General features: G+C 47.7%; 1 protein-coding gene across 10 annotated transcripts in view; it reads right to left on the reverse strand.

Moving 5' to 3' along the window:
• The window catches only part of lrriq1 (leucine-rich repeats and IQ motif containing 1), a 278,411-nt gene that overhangs the window by 133,690 nt on the left and 118,729 nt on the right, over positions 1-25,992 (reverse strand). For all 10 annotated transcript variants that reach the window (XM_072485134.1, XM_072485135.1, XM_072485136.1 and 7 more), the window contains 2 exons: positions 15,301-15,374; positions 741-834 (listed from right to left, as the gene is read on the reverse strand). In XM_072485134.1, the coding sequence (XP_072341235.1) occupies positions 741-834; positions 15,301-15,374 (168 nt within the window). The remainder of the gene's footprint in view (positions 1-740; positions 835-15,300; positions 15,375-25,992) is intronic.

The raw sequence follows: 25,992 nt of genomic DNA on the forward strand, positions 1-25,992 counted from the left end.
GCATTTTGAAATATGTCATTTTTATTATACGGCTCATAGGTTCTGTGCATTGTGTATATTGGGTGAATGATTATGTCCCCATGGGCACCTATGATCTTCCTCCTGCCCATGCCTTCATGGAGCAACAATTGGGTGTAACAAGGCCTTGAAGCCGATGTTGGAAATTTGCAAAGAAATGCAAAGACGATCGGCTGAATTGTTTTCTGGTTCAAATGTCAACCTAATTCAAATTGTGCTCTGTTGCACCAACATCCACCCATCCCAGTGCCAAAAATCTTGAGCTTGTTGTGCTTTATTTCTAAACCAACCATCATTTAAAATAAACATTATACTTATTGTATATTCCACAAATTTCGTAACTACCAGAGTGGCACCGCAGGTAGCCCGGGTGGCACTGCTTCTCACAAGATTTAACAGCCTCGTCGCGTCACAAATCGGGCGCAACAAGGCCGTTTGATTACACCCAATATATATTTGCATTACAATTTATTTGTTCGGAAAACAGAACCATATGATTAATTTAATAGATGAATGCAATTAACCCATGAATTCCTACTTTTGATACAATTAATGCAATGGAATATTAGTCTATACAATTAGTTTAGATTCTTCAAGTGATACAACATGTGAAATACTGTCATTTAAATTTTTATTGAGGCATTCTTAAATTTTGTATTAAATTCAGTAATATACTATCCTGCCTGTCAGACAGCAAAGTTTGAAAAATGCATTTGGCTCACCTCCAGTCTGACTCTTGCTGAAGTGGATTCCCATCTAGTGACAACTCCAGCAGACTATTACATCCATCAAGACTTAAAAGGAAGCTTTTGAGATCTATGTTCAAGAAAACAGATTCATAACTGATTTAACAGATAAAACAAATAATATGGGTAATATATATGTTCTAAAAAATCAGGAATGTTGGAAAAATAATTTGAAGGGCATGACTTTTACAAAGATAAATATATTAATATTCTATATTTTACAATATTAAGGACTTTGTCAGTTCATGACACTGCAATGTATAAATTACAATGGAGTGCTTTATTCCAACGCGCAACAAAGTATAAAACATAAAGTTAAAGTTTCTTCCCTACATTCAAAAAAACCTACAGATCTGACTTACATCACATCATATGGGGCTAAAGATTTAAAGCTACACATATACTTGTAATTCAATAATGCTGTGTTGAAGTAGCAATTGGATTTGTGTTAACCGTAACCTAGTATATGGCAGATCTGTCAACTCCTGTAAAGAGGAAAGATGGGTTAGTATAAACACTCTTTCTGCAAGTTTACATATTTTACAGATACTGACAAACCAGTTGCAGATCTCCAGAATTAACTATTGTATTTCTGGCAGTACTTGCACTTCTTCTCTTTTCAAGTCTAGTAAATGGGATTAAATTGTTTAACTTTTTCCATGACTATGAGATATCACAGTGGCACCAGCACAACAATCTTATCGGTCTCAAGGTGGCCTTATATGATGGTACTGTGACAGGATGGCACAATCATCTTAACCCATGGAATACACAATCTACTATTCTTAAAAGCTATGTAGGGGTCAATTTTGACCTCCAATGCCCCCAGTTCATGCTTTGTGAACCAGAAGTGCAGACAAGGAATCCAAACACAATGATTATAAAATTTTAATGGATGTAATATTGTGGGGCTGTACATGCAAACTCCCATTAAGTGCCCCCAATCAGCAGAGCTAAACATGAAAATACATGAAATGAATGATTATTTTCAGAACACAGAAATTCAAAGAGATAAATACAAAATGAATACTATTTGTCAACATAGTTGTACAATCTTGTATAGACCGGTATGCTGTTTAGAAAGAATATAACAAAAAGTAAGTAATCTTGACTCGCTTTAAATCCAACCATTATACAACACACTTGCTGGTCAGATTCCTGCAGCAACCTATCTCAATGCAATCTTTCACATTTCAACAGTTGCAGGCTGGGGAGAGAAATAATTAAAATGTAAACAATGCAGAATGATTGGTTCAGTTTGTGTATGACAGACAGCTCCTTGCTAGATTTGAGTGGTCAGGCATTCAAATTCAGGAAGCCCTGCTGAATTGGATATTAAAAAATTGTTCTGTGTAGATCCAAGAATCTGTTTAAAATCCCAGAGAGGAAAAGATCATTTTAAATTTCAGAATTAGAAAAGAAAATCAATTTATATTTCCATGGAACAGTTGAAGCAGAAAACACTTACAAACTATTTACAAAAGATTCTTTGTTTTTGAATTTACAGTCCATTTATTATCTTGTCCACTGGAGAGGTTAGGTGGAAAGCTACTGTAAATACATATCATGCAACTGTTGCGATTGTTGACCTTCTGCAAAATAAATTCACCTGATATTGTAAACTTAACTGAGGTCTGATATGATGTAAAACTGCTTTCAAAGAGTGGTGTTGAGATCTTATGGAGACATTGGATAAGACAGAGTGCTAAAAACTACCAGTCACCACCTGATGTTCAATTCAGTAGCTGATTGGAAATAGGAGACTAACAAAGTAAGGATAAGGCATTAATTTTCTGATTTGCTGTATGTGGCAAGTGATGCCCCCCACAAAGCTGCGCTTGGGCCAACGCTGTTCTTCCTATATATCAGATGACACTGGGTTAGGAGGCCCTAATCAATTGTTTAACCATGGTTTGAGGCAGAAAAATTAACATTATAATCAGTGTCTTAAGTTGCGCAGAACTTAATTTTCGCAGGTCATGCTACAATATAGTTACATGGTTTGCTCCAGTAGCATTATATTGGAGGACCAGTATGCGTCCAGTAACTCTTCCAGTACCAGAATTTTGTAAAGTATATATTTAGGTGGTTTGGACCATCTATTCCATTTTTTTAGGTATTTTCTAATCTACAAGCTTGTGTACTGTCAATCATTCTTTCTTCGTACATTTGAAACTATCCCTATCCGTTCTTGCCAAGTATTAAAAATAAGCTTTCGGTAAAGATAATGGAAATAAGAACAGGAGTGGCCCATTTAACATCTCAAGCCTGTTCCATGATTCAGTCAGATCATTGCTGCTTTGTAGCCCAACTTGTTTATCAAACTTTGGTGAATGAAGCTTAAATTTTTACCTTTTGTATTCCATTCTCTTAAAGATGAATACCAACTTTCCATTAGTTTTTTTTTAGAAATATTTTTTATTGGGTTTTTGAACAGAGTATATTTGCCATTATGTACACAGGATATGATATATATATATATATATATAGAAGAGAAGGGCACACACACAAATCACAAAGGGAAAAAAAAGTTGAAAAAAACACGAGAGAAATACAAAATCAAATAAAGTAACTGGAAGGGTACTATGCACCCGCCCAACAGCAGCAACTCTGTACACTTGGCAACATTATTTACACACATAAGTAGACATCTGTTTGTGGGGGTGGGGGGGTTAGATATACATTTGGGCCGGAGAGACAATTACGGAGGGCAATACTCGAATGGGTCTGGTGCTGGTGTTCTCCCTTGCTTCTCCCGGACGGATTTCGCTGCTGTGGTCATCTCATGCTCACTTCCGCTTCAGCCGGCCCTCCTGTCTTCCGACTACATTCTCCTTTTTCTCTGTTCCTGTGGATGCCAAGTTTGTTAATGTTTCCCTGCCTCCCACCCACCCCCCCCCGACCTCCCTGGCTCTCCTCTATTGTTCCCTGTCTCTTCCCTCCCCTTCCCCCTATTCTGCCCCCCCCCCTCTCCCCCCCCGGTTCGCCTTTCCATCCTATTAGGTTTTGCTGTCCCCCCCCCCCCCCCCCCCGCCCCGGGTCTATCTCTCCCTCTCATGCTTTGACTACTTTCCCCTGGTTCTTGGCTACCTGGCTATTCTTCTGCTTGTTTGTTGGTCACAAACAGGTCCCGGAACAATTGGGTGAATGGCTCCCACGTTCTGTGAAAGCCATCGTCTGACCCTCGGATGGCGAATTTGATTTTCTCCTTTCGGAGAGATTCCGAGAGGTCGGACAGCCAGTCTGCAGCTTTGGGTGGTGCTGCTGACCGCCAGCTGAACAGGATTCTACGGCGGGCGATCAGGGAGGCAAAGGCAAGGGCGTCTGCCCTCCTCCCCAGGAATAGATCTGGCTGGTCTGAAACCCCGAAGACCGCCACTTTCGGGCATGGCTCCACCCTCACCCTCACCACTTTGGACATTGCCTCCAGTGCTCCACAAGTCTGGGGCAAGACCAGAACATGTGGGCGTGGTTGGCCGGGCCTCCTTAGCACCGTTCACATCTATCCTCCACTTCCGGGAAGAACCTACTCGTTCTTGTTGAGTGGGCTCTATGTACCACTTTTAGTTGCGTCAGGCTGAGCCTTGCGCACGCGGAGGTGGATTTGACCCTATGCCGTGCTTCGCTCCAGAGTCCCCACCCTATTTTGATCCCCAGGTCCTCCTCCCATTTCATTCTTGTTGCGTCCAGGTAGGTGTCGGCCCCTTCTACCAGTCGGTCATACATGTCGCTACAGTTTCCTTTATCTAGTATGCGTCCAGTAACTCTTCCAGTAATGTCTGTCGTGGCAGTTGTGGGTATGTCTTTGTCTCCTTTCGTAGGAAGTTTTTGAGTTGCCGGTACCTTAGCTCGTTCCCCCTGGCTAGCTGGACTTTCTCTGTCAGTTCGCCATTGTTGCGATCCTGCCGTCGGTGTATAGGTCCCTGACTGTCAGTGTCTCTCCGTCCTGTCCCCACCTTTTGAAGGTGGCATCAGTCAGCGCAGGTGTGAACCTATGGCTGTTGCAGATGGGAGCTTTGTCCGACATTCTGTTCAGGCCAAATTGCTGCCGTAGTTGGTTCCAGGACTGGAGCGTGGCTATCACCACCGGGCTGCTTTAGGTAGGGATGGGAGTGCTGCCGTGGCGAGGGCCCAGTGGGAGGTCCCCCTGCAGGAGGCTCCTCCGCGCGCATCCATTCGGCTTCTGGCTCCTTGATCCATCCCCTTATTCGCTCGGTCGTTGCCGGCCAGTGGTAGAATTGTAGGTTTGGGAGGGCTAGCCCCCCCCCCCCCGGATTTTGTTTTTTGTAAGACCTTCTTTGGGATCCTAGCATTGTCCCCCCCCCCCCCCCCCCCCTCCCCGCCCCCATACGAACGCCATGATTAGTTTGTCTAGTGCTTTGAAAAAGGCCTTGGGGATGTAGATCGGGATGGATCTGAATAGGAAGAGGTACCTGGGCAGCACGTTCATTTTGATCATCTGGACTCTCCCTGCGAGGGAGAGTGGGAGTGTGGTGTGTTCCACCTTTGCAGGTCCTTTTTTACTTTCTCTGTCAGACTGGTGAGGTTCCATTTGTGGATCCCTTTCCAGTCATGGGCTATTTGGATCCCCGGGTCGCGGAATTTGTGTCGGGCCTGTTTAAACGCCAGTCCTGTTAGTGCTGCCCCACCTACTTGTGGGTGTACCGGGAAGATCTCGCTTTTGCTCATGTTGAGTTTGTAGCCCGAGAAGGCACCAAACTCTTTCAGGAGCACGATGATTCCGTCCATGCTGCTTTGTGGGTCCGAAATGTAGAGGAGCAGGTCATCTGCATAGAGTGAGACTCTGTGCTCTCTGCCGCCCCTTTGGATCCCCCTCCAGCCTCTTGCTGCTCTGAGCGCAACTGCTAGTGGCTCGATCGCTAGAGCGAACAGCAGCGGGGACAGTGGGCATCCTTGTCTGGTGCCTCTGTGCAGCTGGAAGTATTGGGAGTTGGTGTTGTTTGTCCGTACGCTCTCCATGGCAGCATTGTATCGGAGTTTTACCCAGGAGGTGAATCCTGTTTCAAGCTCGAACCGCTCCAGTACCTCTATGAGGTATTTCCATTCGACTCTGTCGAAGGCCTTTTCTGCGTCGAGGGAGATGATCACCTCTGGTGTTCTCTCCCCGGATGGGGTCATTATCTCGTTCAGCAGGCGCCTAATGTTGAAAGTAACTGTCTACCTTTGACAAAGCCCTTCTGGTCCACTGCGACCACCTCTGGCACGCAGTTTTCTAGCCTTTTGGCTAGAATCTTGGCCAGTATTTTGGCATCTGCGTTTAGCAGTGAGATGGGTCTGTATGACCCACATTCCGTTGGGTCTTTATCTTTCTTAGGTATCAGCGAGATTGAGGCCTGTGCTAGCGTGGGAGGCAGTGTGCTCCTAGCTAGCGAGTCTGCAAACATCTCCCGCAGGTGCGGGGCCACTGCTGTCGCAAATGTTTTGTAGACGTCCGCCGGGAACCCGTCTGGTCCCGGCGCCTTCCCCGCCTGCATGGAGCTAATGCTGTCCATGATCTCTCCCAGTGCTAGTGGTGCTTCCAGGCCCCGTTTTCTGCCCTCCCCCACGACTGGTATGTCCAGTCCATCAAGGAACCGTTTCATCCCGGACTCCCCCATTGGGGGCTCTGAGGTGTACAGCCCTTGGTAAAAGGCCCTGAAAGCTTTGTTGATCTTTTCTGGTTCTGTTTCTAATTTGCCTCTAGTATCCCTGATTTGTGCAATTTCTCTGGTGGCTGCCTGCTTTCTCAGTTGGTGTGCCAACAGGCGGCTGGCTTTGTCTCCATGTTCGTATAGGGTCCCACGTGCCTGGCGGAGTTGACTGCTTTCCTGGTGGAGAGCAAAAGTTCCTTTGTAACTCTTTATTCTCCGCCAGCAGCTCTACGGTCGTGGCCTCGGAGTATTTATGGAGTATGGAGTCGACCAGCTGCTGCCTAGCTGCCCTTTCCTCCCTACCTCTTTGCGCTTTGAAAGCGATGATATCCCCTCTTAGCGCTTTAGCGCTTCCCAGAATGTGGAGGGTGAGACCTCCCCGTTCTGGTTGTTCTCCGTGTACTCTGCTATGGCCCGCGATATCTTTTCATTGAAAGCCTTGTCAGTTAGTAGGCCAATGTCCAACCTCCATGTGGGGCGTTGGGCCCTGCCTGTCTCCAGCCTCACGTCCATGTAGTGTGGAGCGTGGTCTGATATCAAAATTGCGGAGTATTCCACTTTGTCTATCCCGGAAGCACCGTTTTCCCCACCACAAAGAAGTCAATTCTGGTGTGTACGTTGTTTACTGGGGAGAAGAAGGCAAACTCCTTCTCCCCTAGGTGGGTGAACCTCCAGGGGTCCACTGCTCCCATCTGTTCCGTAAAGTAACCGAGTTCCCTTGCCATGCTTGAGGTTTTCCCCATTTTGGGGTTTGATCTGTCAGTCGTTTGGTCCTGTACACAGTTGAAGTCCCCCCCATGATTAGCCGGTGCGTCGCTATGGCAGGGATTTCTGCCATGGTCTTCTTGATGAAGCTCGTGTCGTCCCAGTTGGGCGCGTGCATGTTAACTAGTACGACCGGTGCCCCATCCAGGGCCCCGCTGACCATGACGTGCCGCACCGCTCTGGGTCCGTAACCGTCTTTGTCGCCCTAAACATCGTCCATTGGCTGATCAGTATTGCCACCCCCCTGGCCATCGTCCCGTAACAGGAATGGTACGACTGTCCCACCCATCCCTTTCTTACCCGCAGTCGGTCCTGTTCTCTCAGGTGCGTCTCTTGGAGGAAGATTATGTCTGCCTTCATATTTCTTAGGTGGGTGAGGACTCAGGATCTTTTCACTGGGTCATTGAGTCCCCTTACATTCCAGGTAACTATCCTGGTGCTCCTGCCCTCCGGGGTTCCGCTTTGTTAGGGGGCCGTCCAGGATGGCCGCTGTCACTGGTCTCTCCATGTGGTCGGGCCCCTGCGCTTCGGGGTTTCCCTTCGTCCAGGAGGCACCCGACATGGCCACCGCTGTGCGACCACCATGCGGGTAGCCCCCTGCATTCTGGGATCTCCCTTCGCCCAGAGACCGTATTGGGTGGATGCTTGCAGCGATTCCTTGTTCCGAGCCCTTGGTTGTGGCACTTTGTAGCCCTATTGCTGTTCCTTTTCTAGCCTTGTTTGTCCCTCCGTCCCTGTGTTTCCCCCTCCCCCCCCCACCCCGGTCCCTCCCTTTCCTCCCCCTCTCCCGTATATCCCTCCTTTGTCCCTCTTTCCCCTGTTCCTTTCCCCATTTGCTCTCCCGCCTCTGTTGAGTGGGCCCCCCCCACCCTCTGCCTGGCGCCTCCCCCCATGTTGGGTGCGCGCTGCGGCCCTGCTTTGTTGCATGTCCCCGGTGCTAGCTTTCTTGCTAGTGCGGTGACCCCCCTCTCGAGAGTTACTGTCTCGCTTCTCCCTTGCCCAGTCTCTGCGTTTTTCTGCCCGCTCTTCCCCCATCCTACCCTGCGCTCCCCTCGCTTGCTCTCCCTTCTCCACTACTCTTGTTATAAGAACATAAGAACTAGGAACAGGAGGAGGCCATCTGGCCCCTCGAGCCTGCTCCGCCATTTAATGAGATCATGGCTGATCTTTGTGGACTCAGCTCCACTCTCCGGCCCGTACACCATATCCCCGAATACCTTTATTCTTTAGAAAGGTATCTATCTTTTTCTTAAAAACGTTTAAAGAAGGAGCCTCAACTGCTTCACTGGGCAAGGAATTCCAGAGATTCACAACCCTTTGGGTGAAGAAGTTCCTCCTAAACTCGGTCCTAAATCTACTTTCCCTTATTTTGAGGCTATGCCCCCTAGTTCTGCTTTCCCCGACCAGTGGAAACAACCTGCCCGCATCTATCCTATCTATTCCCTTCATAATTTTATATGTTTCAATAAGATCCCCCCGCATCCTTCTAAACTCCAATGAGTACAGTCCCAGTCTACTCAACCTCTCGTCATAATCTAATCCCCTCAACTCTGGGATCAACCTAGTGAATCTCCTCTGCACTCCCTCCAGTGCCAATATGTCCTTTCTCAGGTAAGGAGGCCAAAACTGCACACAATACTCCAGATGCGGCCTCACCAACACCCTATACAATTGCAGCATAACCTCTAGTCTTGAACTCCATCCCTCTAGCAACGAAAGACAAAAATCGATTAGCCTTCTTAATCACCTGTTGCACCTGCACACCAACGTTTTGCGACTCGTGCACCAGCACACCCAGGTCCCTCTGCACAGCAGCAAGTTTTAACATCTTACCGTTTAAATAATAATCCATTCTGCTGTTATTCCTCCCAAAATGGATCGCCTCACACTTGGCAACATTGAATTCCATCTGCCAGACCCTAGCCCATTCACCTAACCTATCCAAATCCTTCTGCAGACTTCCGGTATCCTCTGCACTTTTTGCTTTACCACTCATCTTAGTGTCGCCTGCAAACTTTGCCACATTGCACTTGGTCCCCAACTCCAAATCATCCATGTAAATTGTGAACAACTGCGGGCCCTTCACTGATCCTTGAGGGACCCCACTAGTTACAGGTTGCCAACCAGAGAAACACCCATTTATCCACACTCTCTGCTTTCTGTTAGTTAACCAATCCTCTACCCATGCTACCACTTTACCCTCAATGCCATGCATCTTTAGTTTATGCAGCAACCTTTTGTGTGGCACCTTGTCAAAAGCTTTCTGCAAATCCAGATATACCACATCCATTGGCTCCCCGTTATCTACTGCACTGATAACGTCCTCAAAAGATTCTACCAAATTAGTCAGACACGACCTACTCTTTATGAACCCAGGCTGCGTCTGCCCAATGGGACAATTTCCCTCCAGGTGCCCCGCTATTTCCTCCTTAATGATCGATTCCAGCATTTTCCCTACAACCGAAGTTAAGCTTACCGGCCTATAATTACCCGCTTTCTGCCGACCTCCTTTTTTAAACAGTGGTGTCACGTTTGCTACTTTCCAATCCTCTGGGACCACCCCAGAGTCTAGTGAGTTTTGATAAATTATCACTAGTGCGTTTACAATTTCCCTAGCCATCTCTTTTAACACTCTGGGATGCATCCCATCAGGGCCAGGAGACTTGTCTACTTTTAGCCCCATGAGCTTGCCCAATACTGCCTCCTTCGTGATTACAAACATGTCAAGGTCCTCACCTATCATATCTTTATTTCCACTAGTCACTGGCATGTTATTTGTGTCTTCCACTGTGAAGACTGACCCAAAAAACCTGTTCAGCTCCTCAGCCATTTCCCCGTCTCCTATTATCAAATCTCCCTTCTCATCTTCCAAAGGACCAATATTTACCTTAGCCACTCTTTTTTGTCTTATATATTTGTAGAAGCTTTTACTATCTGCTTATATGTTCTGAGCAAGTTTACTTTCATAGTCTACCTTACTCTTCTTTACAGCTTTTTTAGTAGCTTTCTGTTGTCCCCTAAAGACTTCCCAGTCCTCTCGTCTCCCACTAATTTTTGCCACTTTGTATGTTTTTTCCTTCAATTTGATACTGTCCCTCACCTCCTTGTTCCCTCGTGCATGGTCTCCCACCTGTGTCGGTCCCTCGGGTCGTGGTTTGCTTTTTGTTCAGGGTGCGCTCGCCGTGGTGGGAGTGGGGGCGGGGGGGGGGGGGGGGCCTGGCGTTGCTTCACACCTCCGCCCCCCCTCCGTCAGTGTGTTGTTGCCCCTTGCCAGGGGTCCTGTATTTCTACCCTCGCTGTTGGTTTTCCAGCCCATGTTCCTCGATAAACATGTTTGCTTCGGCGGGGGCTGTGAGGAAATACTCTCTTTCTTGGTATGTGACCCAGAGTTTTGCTGGGTACAGCATACCAAAATGCACATTGTTCTTGTGAAGAGCTGCTTTCGCTCTATTGAATTCGGCCCGTCTCCTGGCGAGGTCTGCCCCAATGTCCTCGTAAACTCTAATGAAATGTCCTTCCCATTTGCAAGTTCTGTATTGCCTGGCCCAGCGCAGGATTGTTTCCCTGTCTTGGTACCGGTGCAGTTTAGCTATAACTGCCCTCGGGTGGTCCCCTACCCTGGGCTTCGGGCACAGCGACCGGTGTGCTCTGTCCATTTCTGGTGGGGAAAGTTTCTCTCCCCATTAAGTTGCCCAGCATCTCGGCCATGTGGGCCGTGGGGTTTCGCCCCTCGATCCCCTCTGGAAGGCTCACTATCCTGACATTTTGTCTTCTTGAGCGGTTTACCTGATCGCCCACACTGCCCTTCAGGCTCTCCTGCGTTGTGCCCAGTCTCACCACCTCTTTCTCTAGGGCCGTGATCCGGTTGCTCATATCAGTCGTGGCTTTTTCCAGCTCCTTAATGGTCACCTCTTGGGTTTCCATTTTCTCTTCTTGGTCTTCCAGCTTCTTCTCTGCTCTGTCCAGGGCGAACTGCACCTCCGCCAGGGCCTTGGCCATTGCTGCCTGAATAGCGGCCTCTATGTCTGCCTTGTTTTCCTGCTGATGTTCCCTCAGCGCCTCGGCAAAGGCTGCCTTCCAGTTCCCCTCTGGTCCAGGAGGGAAATACTCCTGTCTGACCAGTTCTTTTTGTTGCGGCGAGGCTTCCGTTCCCCCGCTTCGTGTGCCGATTAGCTCGTCTGAATGGGCTCGTATATTGCCCCGTTTGCTTTTGGTGCCCTTTTTCCCTCTGCTTTGGCTCCCTTCTGGGATTTTCTTTCCCCCTTTTCTTTTCCCCCCCTCCCCCTCTTTTTTTTCCTCCTTTCCCTATTTTTTTTATTTTTTTCCGCCTCCTTTTTTTTTTCTTCCCTTTTTCTTTTTCCCTCCCTTCTCTCCTTTAACACTTTTTGTTTCCTTTTTTCTTCACCCTTTTTAAATGACTCTTTTCAGTCAAGTTTTTTTTTTTAAGTGGAAAAAAGGAAGGAATTTTCTCTCCCTTTAAACGTTTTCTTTTCAAAGTTTTTTTTTTGAAAAAGGGGAAGATCTTCTTTTCTTTCGGCCGCTTCCAAGTCTCCAGCTCCAACTCCTCTCGCACACCTTTCCCTCCTTTTCTCCCACGGGCCACAGCTTACCGGTCTGGTCCCTTGAGGCCTCTTCTCTTTTTCCCCTGCTCGTATCTCCGGGTGAGCGCTGCGTGGATCCTTTCTATGTTTTTTCCTCCTCTCCGTTTATTTTTTATGTGCACAAAAATAAAAACCCACAGGGATTAAGAAGAAGAAACCCCCCCCCGGACAAAACAAGCAAAAAACAAGAAGAAATACCCTTGAGAACCTAATTCTGTAGCGGGAGCTGCCCCGTGCACATCTTCCCCCTACAGAGCTCTACCAGAAGTCTGCCAACTTTCCTTTAGTTGATACTATTTATCTTGCACCCATGAATTAGCTTTCGTGCCTTCTACATATGGACCAAAATCTATTTGTCTTCCACAGCCTCCAGTTCCTCACCATTAACAAAATTATCTGATTTGTCTTTTTCACTGGAGCTTGGTTAATGTCAGGCATCCAGCCCCAAGGAGCTTGATGCAATGCCTTAAAAACTCTAATGATCTCATACGAGTGGTCAAGGTCGGTGAATGTATTCTCAAATGCCATATTCTACCAACTGCACCACTAGCCTCAAAACTTTGATGAATGCATTACACCCCCATCATTCTCCTACCAACAACCTCTCTCATGCACAACTCATTGCTAACATTCGCAGCTTCATCTCACCTTGACAAACATGGCACTGTTACAAGCCTCACACCTTCATCTCACCACTTGCAAACACTGCCAGCTCATCAATCATGACAGCCACATCACTCAAACACATTGTAAAAGATTGACTGACACCCTGCCTTCTGTTTTGCAGAACAGGAAGAGAAGCAGAGGCAGAATCGCCCAACAGGTAAGGTACAGATTTAGCCATATATTGTCAGTCCAATGGAGAAGACCATGGTTGCCATCACTGAAGCGGCCAACACTAAGTTGGAGGTTAGCTGCAGAGCTGAAGCCATTGAACATAACAGTATTTTTATACCTAATTCTCATTACTACGTCCTACTTACCCTTGTTCCATAATCTCTTCTGATTTATAAACTACAGATGGTGCAAGGCTGTACCACTTGCTTTCCCCCTACACCCAACAACTGCACCTCCCTTCAGCACAACCTAATTTGAAATTCCTTTCAGACACCAAGAATTGCAACCTGGCCACGCAATGGTGGAACAGCAACAAGTAGATCAGCAGGAAGACAGTGATAAAGAAACAGTGTCATTGCTCACAAGAAATCCTTGCAAAATCGTTACTGATGAAATCCTTGTTTGGGGTTGTACTACGCGAGAATATGGATGCACATCTTTGTCTCATCCTTGACAGAATCAGGGCCATCTAATTAAAGCTTAACCCTGAAAAATGCAGATTCAGGGACAACTAGGTTCCTTGCCTAAGCCATTGACTCACAACCAATGGTATAAAGCCCGATCCAGACTAAACAAAGGCTATTCCTGTGGACAAGGACACTTTCCAGTGCTTCCTTGGTATGACAAATTACCTTTCTAAGTTTATCCCTTCTGATAGTGAGGTCACTGGGCTTCTTTGTCAACTTCTCCACCAAGACGTTGAATGGTGCGAGCACGAGCACCACACAGCCTTCTTCAACAGACTCAAACAAGCATCGCAGCCCCACCAGTTTGACTTTCGAGCACCCATACCCATATCATTAAAGGCCTCCCTGCACGGATTTAGTGCAAGTCTCCATCGAGAGTGGCAGACCAATAGTCTTTGCTCCAAGAGACCTCACTGACACTGAGACTCATTATTTACAGATCGAAAAGAAACTTCTTGCTTTAGCTTCGCCTGTCATAAATTTGATGACTTCATCTATAGTCATTCACTCTCATACACTACTCATTGCTAACATTTGCAGCTTCAGTTACATGGTAGCCTGAGAGGCTGTCCATTATGTACGCAATCACCATCACCTTCTGCAAATAACAGAACCAGCACTCACAGGTGACACAGTACTTCAGTCATCTGGCCTATGGCACCAGTGGATATGCATAAACCTACAGAGGACAATGCAGTGAATCCTGCACCAGACAAAATAGATTAAATGTCCTGTGTTGCTAACATTGGGAACACTGGTCACAGAAAGACTATATCACCACCAACTGGTGTAATGACATGCTCAGGGTGCCTGGGCAGGCCAAACACAAGGGGCGAGATTCTCCACTCCCGCGCCGGTTGGGAGAATCGCCTGGGCCGCCAAAATTTCCTGGGACGCCGGTCCGACGCCCCCCCGCGCTTCTCCCAAGTGGCGGGAACGGCCCGGTCGAGTTCCGCGGGCCGGAGAATCGGAGGAGACACCCAAAATGGCGATTCTCCGGCACACCCGCTATTCTCAGGCCCGGATGGGCCGAGCGGCCAGGCCAAAACAGCGGGTTCCCCCCGGCGCTGTCCACACCTGGTCACTGCCGTCGGGAACAGTCCGTGAATGTTGGGGGTGCGGCCTGCGGGGGGGGGGGGGGGGACCCTGCATCAGGGGGTACCTCAAATGTGGCATGGCCCGCGATCGGTGCCCACCGATCGTCGGGCCGTCCTCTCTGAAGGAGGACCTCCTTCCTTCCGCGGCCCCGCAAGATCAGTCCGCCATCTTCTTGCGGGGCGGACTTAGAGAGGACGGCAACCACGCATGCGCGGGTGACGGCAGTTATGCGGCGTCGGCCGCGTCATCTATGCGGCGCCGCCTTTACGTGGGCGACAAGGCCTGGCGGGTGTAGATGACGCGGCCCCGATCCTAGCCCATTGTCAGGGCCTGAATCGGTCGGGATCGGGGCCATTTCGCGCCGTCATGAACCTCAACGGTGTTCACGACGGCGCGGCCACTTCGGCGCGGGAGTGGAGAATCCTGCCCAAGATTCCAGGATTTTATTACCATTTAGCCTGGAAGTGACTTTTGAATTTCAGTTTTCTTTCCAAAAGGAAAGGGGGGAGGAGCCACGATAGGTTGTGCACCAGTCGCTATAACCTAATCTGTGCTTCAATATATGTATGTAAATAGTTACGCATTGTCAGTTTGTTTAATTGCATGTTACACAATGGTCTGTACAAAGTTTCCTATTGCACACATTGTTACATCTCATTCCACCGGGTGTCCCAACTAAATGGGAAGATGTAGACTGAGTCGTCACATGAGAACTCAAAAGGGGGTCACGTGGTGAGAGCACGCGAGTTATCCCAGGAGCGTGGGTAGACGACAGATTTTGTATATAGCTGATGAGCTCAGGAATAAGCTACCTTTGTTGGAAGTCCTTCATGTCAGGGATTTAGGGAACCATACCATTTTACATAAAGTAAAACACATGCAAAAATATTCTTAGTTAGATCGTTAATTTTGAATTTAAAAAGAACTGCAAGTTCAATTCCTGATTTAAACTGAAATTTGATCTTGAATCCTCAAAAAAGTTTCACACTAGCTTTAAAGGCAGCTACAGAAGACCCTGTCCTTCTGACCAAAGCAAGTACAAGTGCTGACAGGGCTTTCAAGCAAGTAAATAATTAGGTACAAATGATTGAGAAAAAAAAGCAAGCTATTAACTCACCTGATAAGCGATTGTTGCTCACATTAAGCCTCTCCAATATCGGGAGGTTAGACATGGTTGTAAGGTGTGTCAGACTAAAAAATAAAGTAGTACAGGAACATTATTTCACATACAGAATTAATTCAATTACTTATCAATGACTATGAATTCTATAATTCTAAGATACCTTCATTCATGATAATGAACTCTTATGAAATTTATTGCAACTTCTGCAAGTCAGCTTTTACATTTTTAACCATCTAGGAGATTGTGCATAATTAGACAAGACAAATGTTTCATGCACTATGCATCTTCTTACAATACAATAGTACAATCCATTTTGAGATAAACTGACTTTGACTTTTGGGAGAGTTAACAAAAGCAAAGCAGCCAAAGTTTCTTGTCTTGTTTGATGATACACTGACAAGAAATTACAAAATAGGAAACAGAAGCTGTCTGACAAGAAAAAAAATGTAGTAGCCATTATTACGAACCCTATACAAACCAAGAACTTTCAGAAATAGATTTGAATTCCTCATGACCACTCCAAAGGAATCTCACAAGGATTCAAGTTTCAAGGCTTTTATTGCAACAAACCAAAATCAATATCGACTAAACATTACTTAGTCAGCAATTAATATTCTAAATTAGAGAAGTTTCCCTCATTAGTTTCTTAAAACAATCGATGCTCACACGCCACATTTATATTGACACTGCAATCTCCACAGAAATATACTTTTACAGGGAACAGTCCAAAGTTACTCCCAGCTTCCAATGGGCTTACGTCTCACTACTTCACAAAGTCAAAAGTTGTTTCCCTCAGTCTTCTGAGAGTTCCGAACTAGTGGCAAGGCTCACTCCAGCAATTCATTCTCCCAGCTTCGCCGGGACAAATCTTCCAGTGCCATTAAATCTCTGCAGTTTCCTTCACTTCAATCTTCCACAAGCTCCATCAGCATTCTGCGTGGCAGTTAACATGGAAACAGCTGTTTTCTTTCTGCTGATCACAGCAGCTGCTGTCCCTATCTCTATCCTTCCGGGATTCATTCTATCTGTGTCCAAAGTTTTTTAGTCAGATGCCTGAGAGTCTGTAAGTCTACCCATGGCAAAGCCAGCTGCTTTACCCTTTGTTTTCAGGTGTTAATGGCTCTTGTGAGTCCATGTTATTCAAACCATTCAGACTTATCGTCAGGCAGTATTTGTAGTAGGTCACATGCAACTCTTCATTACTGCATTTTACTTTAAATTAAAGAGACATTTAAAACATAGCCATCTTAAGAAACCTCAAAATCACATCATATAACTTAAAAGTATTTGTAAAACTAAAGATTCTGTTCATAACTTCCTCGGGTCTTCAATATTTACAAATTGGCAATGATTGATTATAAGTTTGTGAACAAACACAGGACTGATTAGGAGAAGATGTTCATAGTCACTAGGCACAGAAAAATCCAAAATATTGCTATTTTAAAATATGTTTTTACTGGTTTTCACATTTTATGTTTCACATTTCAGTTCATACTGGTTACACTTGTTGCATTCCACCATATCGGTGGTGCTGCCGATCGCCAGTCGAGCAGGATTCTCCAGCGGGCAATTAGGGAGGCAAAGGCTAGGGTGTCGGCCCCTCTCCCCATAAAGAGTTCTGGATGCTCTGAAACCCCAACAACGGCCACTTTTGGGTATGGCTCCACCCTCACCCCCTCAATCTTGGATATTGCCTCAAAGAAGGTCATCCAGAACCTGACAGGTCTGGGGCAGGCCGAGAACATGTGGATGTGATTTGCCGGGCCTCCCTGGTACCATTCGCATTTGTCCTCCACCTCCGGGAAGAAGCTGCTCATTCGGTGCCTTGAACTGGAGTTCTCCCCCTACTTCCATGCCTAGTTCTTCCTTCCATTTTTCCCTTGTCTCGTCCAGGAGGAGCGTACCTCCTCCAACCCATACTGGTCTCCACAGTTCCCCCTCCCTAGATCGCACACGTCCAGTTCCTCAACTAGCAAATGTCCTGGTATTTAAGCCGTTGTTTCCTTACAGATGAAGTTTTTGACCTGGATGTATCTTACTGTGTTTCCTTTGGTAGCTGGAACCTCACAATGTGTTCCTCTAGGGTCGCTACTCTATTGTCGGTGCACCTGTCCCTAACCATCAGTGTCCCCTCATCCTGTCTTCTCGTTTTGCGGGAGTAAACCTGTAGTTGTTGCAGATGGGGGCCCATCTGATACCACATTCGGAGCGTGGCTACCACCACTGGGCTTCTTGAGTACTTGTCGGGGATGAGTGTGCGGTTATGAACAGGGCTCGGCTCGGAGGGATGTCCCTATGCAGAAACTCTCCTGCATCTTCACCCATTCCGCTTCCAGTTTCTTCACCAATACTGTCTGCTCATTGTCTGCTGTGGCCGCCCAATGGTAGAACTGTAGGCTTGGGAGTGCCAGGCCTCCTATGTTTCTTCTCCTTTGTAGGATTGTTTTTTGGATCCTGGGGTTCATGTCCACCGCTCCCTCCGCTCTTCACCCCTTCCCCCCCCCCCCACACAAACACCATGATTAGTTTGTCTACCCTGTTAAAGAAGGCCTTGGGGATGTAGATCGGGCGGGATCTGAACAGAAAGAAGAAACTGGGAAGTACATTCATTTTGATCATCTGCTCTCTCCCTGCCAGCGAGAATGCCCCACTTCTGTAGGTCTCTTTTGGCTTCCTCCACCAGATTCAACAGGTTCATTTGTGGATCCATGTCCAGTCATTGGTTATTTGGATCCCCAGGTAGCGGAATTTGGTTTGGGCTGTTTGAACAGTAGTCCCTCCAACTCTGTCCCTCTCACCTGCGGGTTGACTGGGAATATTTCACTTTTGCTCAGTTTGAGTTCTTTAAGACCTCTTGACATTCCAGTGACTATTTTGATGGGAGTTTCTGTCCACCCCTCCCCCCACTCCCTTGCGGGATCAACCATATTTACCTTGCGGCTGCTAACTTTGTTAGGGAGCCATCCAAAATGGCCGTGGTCACCGGACTCCCTGAATTTCTCTCTCTCCCCCCCCCCCCACCCCCTCAGCCTTTCCCCTGTTTAGCCCCCTGTACCCTCCCATCTGTAGTATTCACTCTCCATCACCAGGTACCCTCTCCCCGACAGATGTGTACGTCATGTGGGTGTGCTCCTGCACTCCGGGGTTTCCCTTTGTTTAGGGACCCCTCCAAAGTGACTGTTTACAGTGTCTTTGTGTTCCTTGCTATCTGTTGTAGCCAGCCTAGCACCCTTCACCCTTGGATTTGGCTCTCCGAACCCCCCTCAGCCTTTCCCCTGTATCCCCCCCGTTACCCTCCCATCTGCAGTATTTGCTCCCCATCACCAGCCACCCCTGCCCCCCCGCCCCGCTCATACATCCTAGCGCTAGCTCACCTGCTAGTGTGCCCCCCCCACTCCCGATCGATGCATCCTCCCTCCTCCTCACCCCCTCCTGTAAGCTGCCCTTCTTGCCCTCCCTCCTTTCTGAGAGTCAACATCAGAATTTAAAACGAGGCAGTTCAGTCCCACGCAAATAGATGCTCCCTGTTTTTTAGTTTGGTATGTTGAGGTATCTTTTTCATTGTTGGTTACGTTTGCTCCCCAGCCCATGCCTGTGGACGAACTGATCTGCGTCTGCCGGTATAGTGAAATAGTATTCCCTGCCCTGGAATGTCACCCAGAGCTTGGTTGGGGTACAGCATTCTGAACCGTACAATGTTTTTATAAAGGTCGCTTTGGCTTTGTTAAATTCTGCCCGGCACTTGGCCAGGTCTGCTCCAATATCTTGGTATACCCAGATCGAGTGACCCTTCCAATTGCAGGACCTTGTATGCCTGCCCAGTTTAAGGTCCTTTCCTGATCTTAGTACTGGTGCAGCTTCGCAATGATGGCCCGCAGCTGTTCCCCAGTCTTAGGCTTTGGCCAGAGTGACCTGTGGGCTCTGTCAACTTCTGGAGATTTGGGGAAGCATTCCCTTCCCACCAATTTGCCCAGCATCTGGGCTACATATTCCGTAGAGTTCCTGCCCTCAGTTCCCTCTGGTAGGCCCACAACACGGAGATTCTGACAGCGCAACTGATTTTCTTGCTCCTCGACGTTCCCCCTTAGTATCCATTGCATCGCCGCACCGACCTTGCCATTTCCTTCTCCAATGAGGTGACCCGCTCGCTCTGGTCAGTTGCCGCCTTCTCCAGCTCTCTGATCATCGCTTCCTGCGTCACCAGCTGCCTTGCGGTCTTTTCGAACACCGCTTGCAGGGTTGTCCAGCAGCTCCACTATTCCCACTTTCACCGTTGCCTTAATTTCCATTTTGATGGCGTCCTTGAGCTGTTGGAGTTCCTGCATTAGGAACTCCCTCCATTCGTTCTGCTTACGATCCGGCCAGTCTTCCCGCTTAAGTGTGGCCAGGATCATCCCACGTGTTTGCCATCGCATCGGTCTTCTTCTTAAGGCTCTTACTGCCTTTGCCTTTTCTTCGGCTCCTTGGATTACTGCTGCTTGGCATGTTGGTAGTTTTGGGGGAGGGTGAGAGGTTTTTCTCCCGGATTTAGCGGGCTAATTTGGGTTGAAAGTGCCTAAACTCGACTTTCCAGGAAGAGAACCACCTTTTATGTATCCTGGTCACTGGAAGTCACCCAAAACCTAAAATATGTTTAGAGTGTTGACGATTTTGCTATTCTTAGCATGCAAAAAACATTTTACCCATTGTGTTCAATGATTTTTATGACAAAACAAAATGCCTTCGTAAGGCTGCGTGGATGTTGAGAGGTTTGCAGGTAATATACAGGCTAGTATCCAGTGTACAAAGAAGTGGTCAGACATTTGACAGACATCAAGAAGGCATTATGCCAAATTTGATGCCGACGTTTAAATTTAAATACAGCACCAATATTCAGAGTGGTTGTGTATAAGCCTATTGTTCTAATCTTAGTTGCTGAATGCCAAATTAGTTCTGCAGGCCAGATCGAAATCATTAGCTGCTCAATGATAATAATAAGAATAATCTTTCTTGTCACAAGTAGGCTTACATTTACACTGCAATGAGTGACTGTGAAAAGCTCCGAGTCGCCATATTCCAGCTCCTGTTAGAGTACACTTATGGAGAATTCAGAATGTCCAATTCACCTAACAGCACGTCTTTCAGGACTTGTGGGAGGAAACCGGAGCACCCCGAGGAAACCCACGCAGACAAAGGGAGAACGTGCAGACTCCGCACAGACAGTGACCCAAGCTGGGAATCGAACCTGGGACCCTGGAACTGTGAAGCTACAGTGCTAACCACTGTGGTACTGTGCTGCTGAGAGAGAATTACAAGGTGCAGCTGCCAATATTTAATCTATAATGACTGCAGACACACTTGGCGTACTAAGCATATCGCAAGGAAAATGTCCATCCCCCACCACGATGACTCAGTTGGTAATGATGTCACCTCAGCCAGAATGCTGAGGTTTCAAGTCCCACTTCGGCAACTGAGGCACAAAAATCAAAGCTGATATGCCAGTGCAATACTAAGGGAGTACTGAACAGTTGAAGGTACCGCCTTTCGGATGAGGCACTGATAACTTGTCTGCTATCTGAGGAATGCATAAAAGATTCCATGACACTATTCTGAAAAACAGCAAAGAATGTATTCCTGGTGGCCTGGCCATAACATTGCTCAATCAACATCACTAGAGAAATAGATTATTTGGTCATTATCTACATTGTTCTTTGTGGGAGCTTGGTGTGGCCAAATTAGGTACTACATTTCCTAATTTACGGCAGGAATTGCCTTACAAAATATTTAATTTGCTGTAAAGTGCTTTTGCATGTCCTCAGGATATGAAGAGCATTATATCAATGCAAGTATTTTCTGGGAAATTCACAGTAGGCTGACTTGTGAATTACCAACGAGGTGAGTAACGGGGTGGAGGGTCGGGTTTGAGTGGCTGGTGGAGTGGGGTAGAGGTTGGTGGTGGAAGGTTATAAGGGGGTATGACCTTTGGTGGGAGAGGTGTCCCTCTGATGAGTACAGGGGATAGCAAAAGGAGGTTCCCCCACCTTACTTGACATGTTAGTTGGAAATAGGTCGTGGGCAGGAAGGCATTAGGCAGGCCACTGCACTTTATGAGAACCCCCACTTTCAGACCCGCTGGCGGGGTAGAGTAAAATCCAGCCCTCTGATTGTCATGTTCAGTACTGACCAAATTGACAGCATGGTGAAGGTATGCAAATTAACATTTCTTACTTGATATTAACAATGGAGCCAATCTATTTTCAGTTGCATTTAGAAATGAGAACCTAAAGATAGAAATTGGCTCCCAGCAAGCAGGCCTGAGTAAAGTCAAAGATCTCGACTGGAAAATTCAGGGTAACCCCCCTCGCCACCCACAGACCACCCCCCACCAGTCTCCACAGCCCGCTGCCGAAGCCCCCCCTTCCAGTGGAACGGCTCTCCCCCCGACTGTGGCACGCTGGTCAGTCTGTCGCGGCTGTTTTGTTCAATATTCTCCTGGGTAGAGTTGTATGGAGCAGGTTTCCACATTTTTTTGAAAAGATCTCTGTTCTCAGTTACTGTTTTTTAAAAGGATGATTACTTTGCAAACCGGGCACTACATGTCAGAGAGAGTGAGAGAGAGCAAGAAAGTGAAAGAGCGAGCGAGAAAGCGACAGAGCGAGAGAGAACGAACGAGAACAGCCTCTATCACCCTGTGTTCATTCCAACAGTGTCTTTTTCTTCTCTCTCTGTAGCAAGGCACTTGAAGTACTTCACTAGTTGTATATTCCAGAGAACTTCTATTAGTTCATGTCTGTTCCAGTTATTGTTTCAGAACCGGTAACTGTATTTTGATATTTCATTTCATAAATATTTAGAATGACTCAGGATGGTGTGAATCAACAGGGCATGGAATCTTCCACGCTCCCAGGGGATTGAGTGTCTGGCTTCATCCCACTCGATGGAATATGAAATTGTTTGTGTTGTAGCAGTCTGGCCATTCTCCCAATCTTTACAATGAGTCCCAGTGCCTTAAAATACAGCCAGTAGAAGAAAAATAAGAAATGGTACCTTCAAAAACAAATCCACATAACATCAATGGCAAGATCAACCAAGAATATGATGTAAATTAAGATATGATTTTCGAATAAATGTGATCCAAGAAAGCCATAGCCAACATTTCAGCATAGAGAAAACTAAAAATTTACAGCCATTTCAAAAATCTAGGCAAGGAAGTTATGTTTTCAAGTTTGTATAAAGCCAATCATGGAATTGGATCAAAAGCAAGCAGACTTTAGGCTAAGTTATACAAACGGATGATTACTGCTATTTCTTTCCACAATCTTAGCCGTTTGAAGCAATAATCAGCATTGCTCTGCTTCACAGCATTAAAATTGGGGAAAATATCATTCATTCAAAGTTATTTAGCAATAAGAAAATCTAACAATCCAGTGTTCCAGTTTCATTTTTTGAAGTTCCAGGTGAAAGACTGCTGAATGACAAGTGTAAAAGGCTCAGCTTTTAGAATTAAGTTTTATGAAATGCCATCTTTATTATGCCAGACAGTTTCTAAGAATGCTCTTTAGTGCAATTTGTTAAAATTGTGAGGAATATAAGTTTATCATGTTTAGGACTATATTTTTTGGTAATAATAATAATCTTTATTGTTGTAGGTTTACATTAGCAGTGTAATGAAGTTACTGTGTAAGCTTATTAAAAATAGGTCTTTTCAAATTTATTCTTTCATGGGATGTGGGCATGGCTGGTAAAGTAGCATTTGTTGCCCATCCCCAGAGGGCAGTTAACAGTCAGGTACATTACCATATATCTGCCAGATCAGATAAGAATGGCAGATTTCCGTCTTTAAAGCCACGTAGTCAGAATGGCTTTCACAAAGAGTCCGTTCTAAGTGCCATTATATCAGGGAGGCCATGCGTGCAAAACAATAAACACAACTTCTAAATAGTTGCCTGGGATCTGGGGCGTCATTCTCCGACCCCCCGCCGGGTTGGAGAATCGCCGGGGGCTGCTGTGAATCCCGCCCCTGCCGGTTGCTGAAGTCTCCGGTACCGGATATTCGGCGGGGGCGGGAATCGGGCCGCGTCGGTTGGCGGGCCCCCCCGCTGGATTCTCCGGCCCGAATGGGCCGAAGTCCCGCCGATAAATTGCCTGTCCCGCCGGCGTGGATTAAACCACCTTTTGAACGGCGGGACAAGGCGACGTGGGCGGGCTCCAGGGTCCTGGGGCGGAGGGGGGGGGGGGGGGGCGGGGGGGCGATCTGGCCCCGGGGGGACCCCCCCACGGTGGCCTGGCCCGCGATCGGTGGCCTGGCCCGCGATCGGGGCCCACGATCCGCGGGCGGGCCTGTGCCGTGAGGGCACTCTTTCCCTTCCGCCTCCGCCACGGTCTCCACCATGGCGGAGGCGGAAGAGACTCCCTCCACTGCGCATGCGTGGGAAACTGTCAGCGGCCTCTGACGCTCCTGCGCATGCGCCGCCCCGACATTTCATTTCCGCGTCAGCTGGCGGGGCAACAAAGGCCGTTTCCGCCAGCTGGCGGGGCGGAAATTCCTCCGGCGTCGGCCTAGCCCCTCAATGTTGGGGCTCGGCCCCCAAAGATGCGGAGCATTCCGCACCTTTGGGGCGGCGCGATGCCCGTCTGATTGGCGCCGTTTTGGGTGCCAGTCGGCGGACATCGCGACGTTTCGGGAGAATTTCGCCCGTGGTTCCTACTATCTTGTGCACTTTGAGCCGCTTCAAATAGGCGTCAATCAACAAGAGGAACATGGACCCCTGAAACAACCTGGCAAATTCGGCATTCAACTGCGCCCACGGCCGATCTGGCCATTCCCAATGATACAGGGGCATGGTCGGCAAGACCTTCTGATACTCTTGTCCAACAGGGCATTGTTGGGTCATCATCTCAATATCTGTGTCGAGACCTGGCCACCATAGGTAATTGCGTGCCATCATTTTCATCTTGGGCATGCCTGGGTGACCATTGTGGAGGTCCTTTAAGATCAACCATGCCTTTTTTCTGGGGCAACATGTGGGCAGTATGGTAGCACAGTGGTTAGCACAGTTGCTTCACAGCTGCTTCCTCCAACAGTCCAAATATGTGCAGGTTAGGTGGAATGGTCATGATAAATTGCCCATTCTGTCCAAAAAGATTAGGTGGGGTTACTGGGTTATGGGGATAGGGTGGAGGCATGGGCTTAAGTAGGGTGCTCTTCCCAAGAGCCGGTGCAGACTCGATGGACCGAATGACTCCTTCTGCACTGCAAATTCTATGACTACATGTGGTACCCCACAGCAGAATTACCATTCTTTGCAATGAACTCAGACAGTTTGGAGGAAAATGCTCTGAACTCGCCTGGGAACTGTCGATGCTATCCACCATATAAGACCACGTGCCAAACTTTGGTAGGATCAGGTCCGTCTTGGTTCACTCATGGATCTGCAATGCCATGTCAGGTAAAGTGTCCATGAAATTCAGAGTTGCGACTATCTTGGGTCGTGAATATGTGGGTCGATAAGGGGCCAGTCGACAATGGCAACCAGCTCAGTGCGTCAGCATTCGCAATTTGCGTCTACCGCCTATGTGCAAAAGAATATTCGTAGGCAGCTAGTAACAAAGCCCAGCAGGAAGCCACATTGTTAATGCTGCAAACCAAGCAGTAACGTAGCATTTCAGATAGAACGCCGCCATATTTCCACAATTCTGTAATTGGACGTAATCTCGACAAAAGCTTGGTGACGGGCTCTTGTGGGGTACTCTCAGCGGTATTAAAACGGTAGCTATGTACTATAATGAACAGGGTCGGATTAAAACGTTACCCCACTAGGGAACCTCCGGTTGCGGCTATGCCTAGGTAGGTTGCACGTTCGGCAGCTCCCGCCGGGAACGGACTTTTTGGCTCTTCAGAGGGGCCCCAACAGCAATTGTTCGACGGCTTCCAGTGTGGGAAGGTGACAGAAAGGTTCCCCCGGCACTATATGGATTGGACCAGGAGTGGAGCGATTAAAAAAGTGATCCTGGTGCAGCGGAAAGTGCGAGGGAGGAAAAGCAAGATGGCGGCAGGTGGAGACCAAGCAGCGTGGGCGCAGTGGTCGCAGGAGAAGCAGGAGTTTCTTAAACGTTGCTTTGCGGAGCTGAGGACAGAAATTCTGGCGCCAATGAAGGCGGCGATGGAGAAGCTTGTGGAGCCACAGAAGGCCCAAGGGGCGGCGATCTGGGAGGTGCGGCAAAAAGCCTCTGAGAACGAGGACGAGATCTTGGGCCTGGCGGTGAAGGGGGAGGCGCACAAGGCGCTGCACAAGAGGTGGGCAGAAAAATTTGAGGACCTGAAAAATAGGTCGAGGAGGAAGAATCTTCGGATTCTGGGTCTCCCTGAAGGACTGGAGGGGCCCGATGCTGGGGCATATATGAGCACGATGCTCAATTCGCTGATGGGCGTGGGAGCTTTCCCGAGGCCCCTGGAGCTGGATGGGGCTCATCGGGTCCTGGCAAGGAGACCCAAAGCCAACGAGCCGCCAAGGGCTATAGTGGTGAGATTCCACCGCTTTATGGACAGAGAGTGTGTCCTGAGATGGGCCAAAACTGAGCGGAGCAGCAGGTGGGTGAACACGGAGATCCGAATTTACAAGGACTGGAATGCGAAGGTGGCTAAGAAGAGGGCTGGTTTTAACCGGTCTAAGGCGGTTCTCCATTGAAAGGGGTGAGGTATGGGAT

This window comes from Scyliorhinus torazame, chromosome 19 (assembly GCF_047496885.1).
Source record: "Scyliorhinus torazame isolate Kashiwa2021f chromosome 19, sScyTor2.1, whole genome shotgun sequence".
Classification (NCBI taxonomy): domain Eukaryota; kingdom Metazoa; phylum Chordata; class Chondrichthyes; order Carcharhiniformes; family Scyliorhinidae; genus Scyliorhinus; species Scyliorhinus torazame.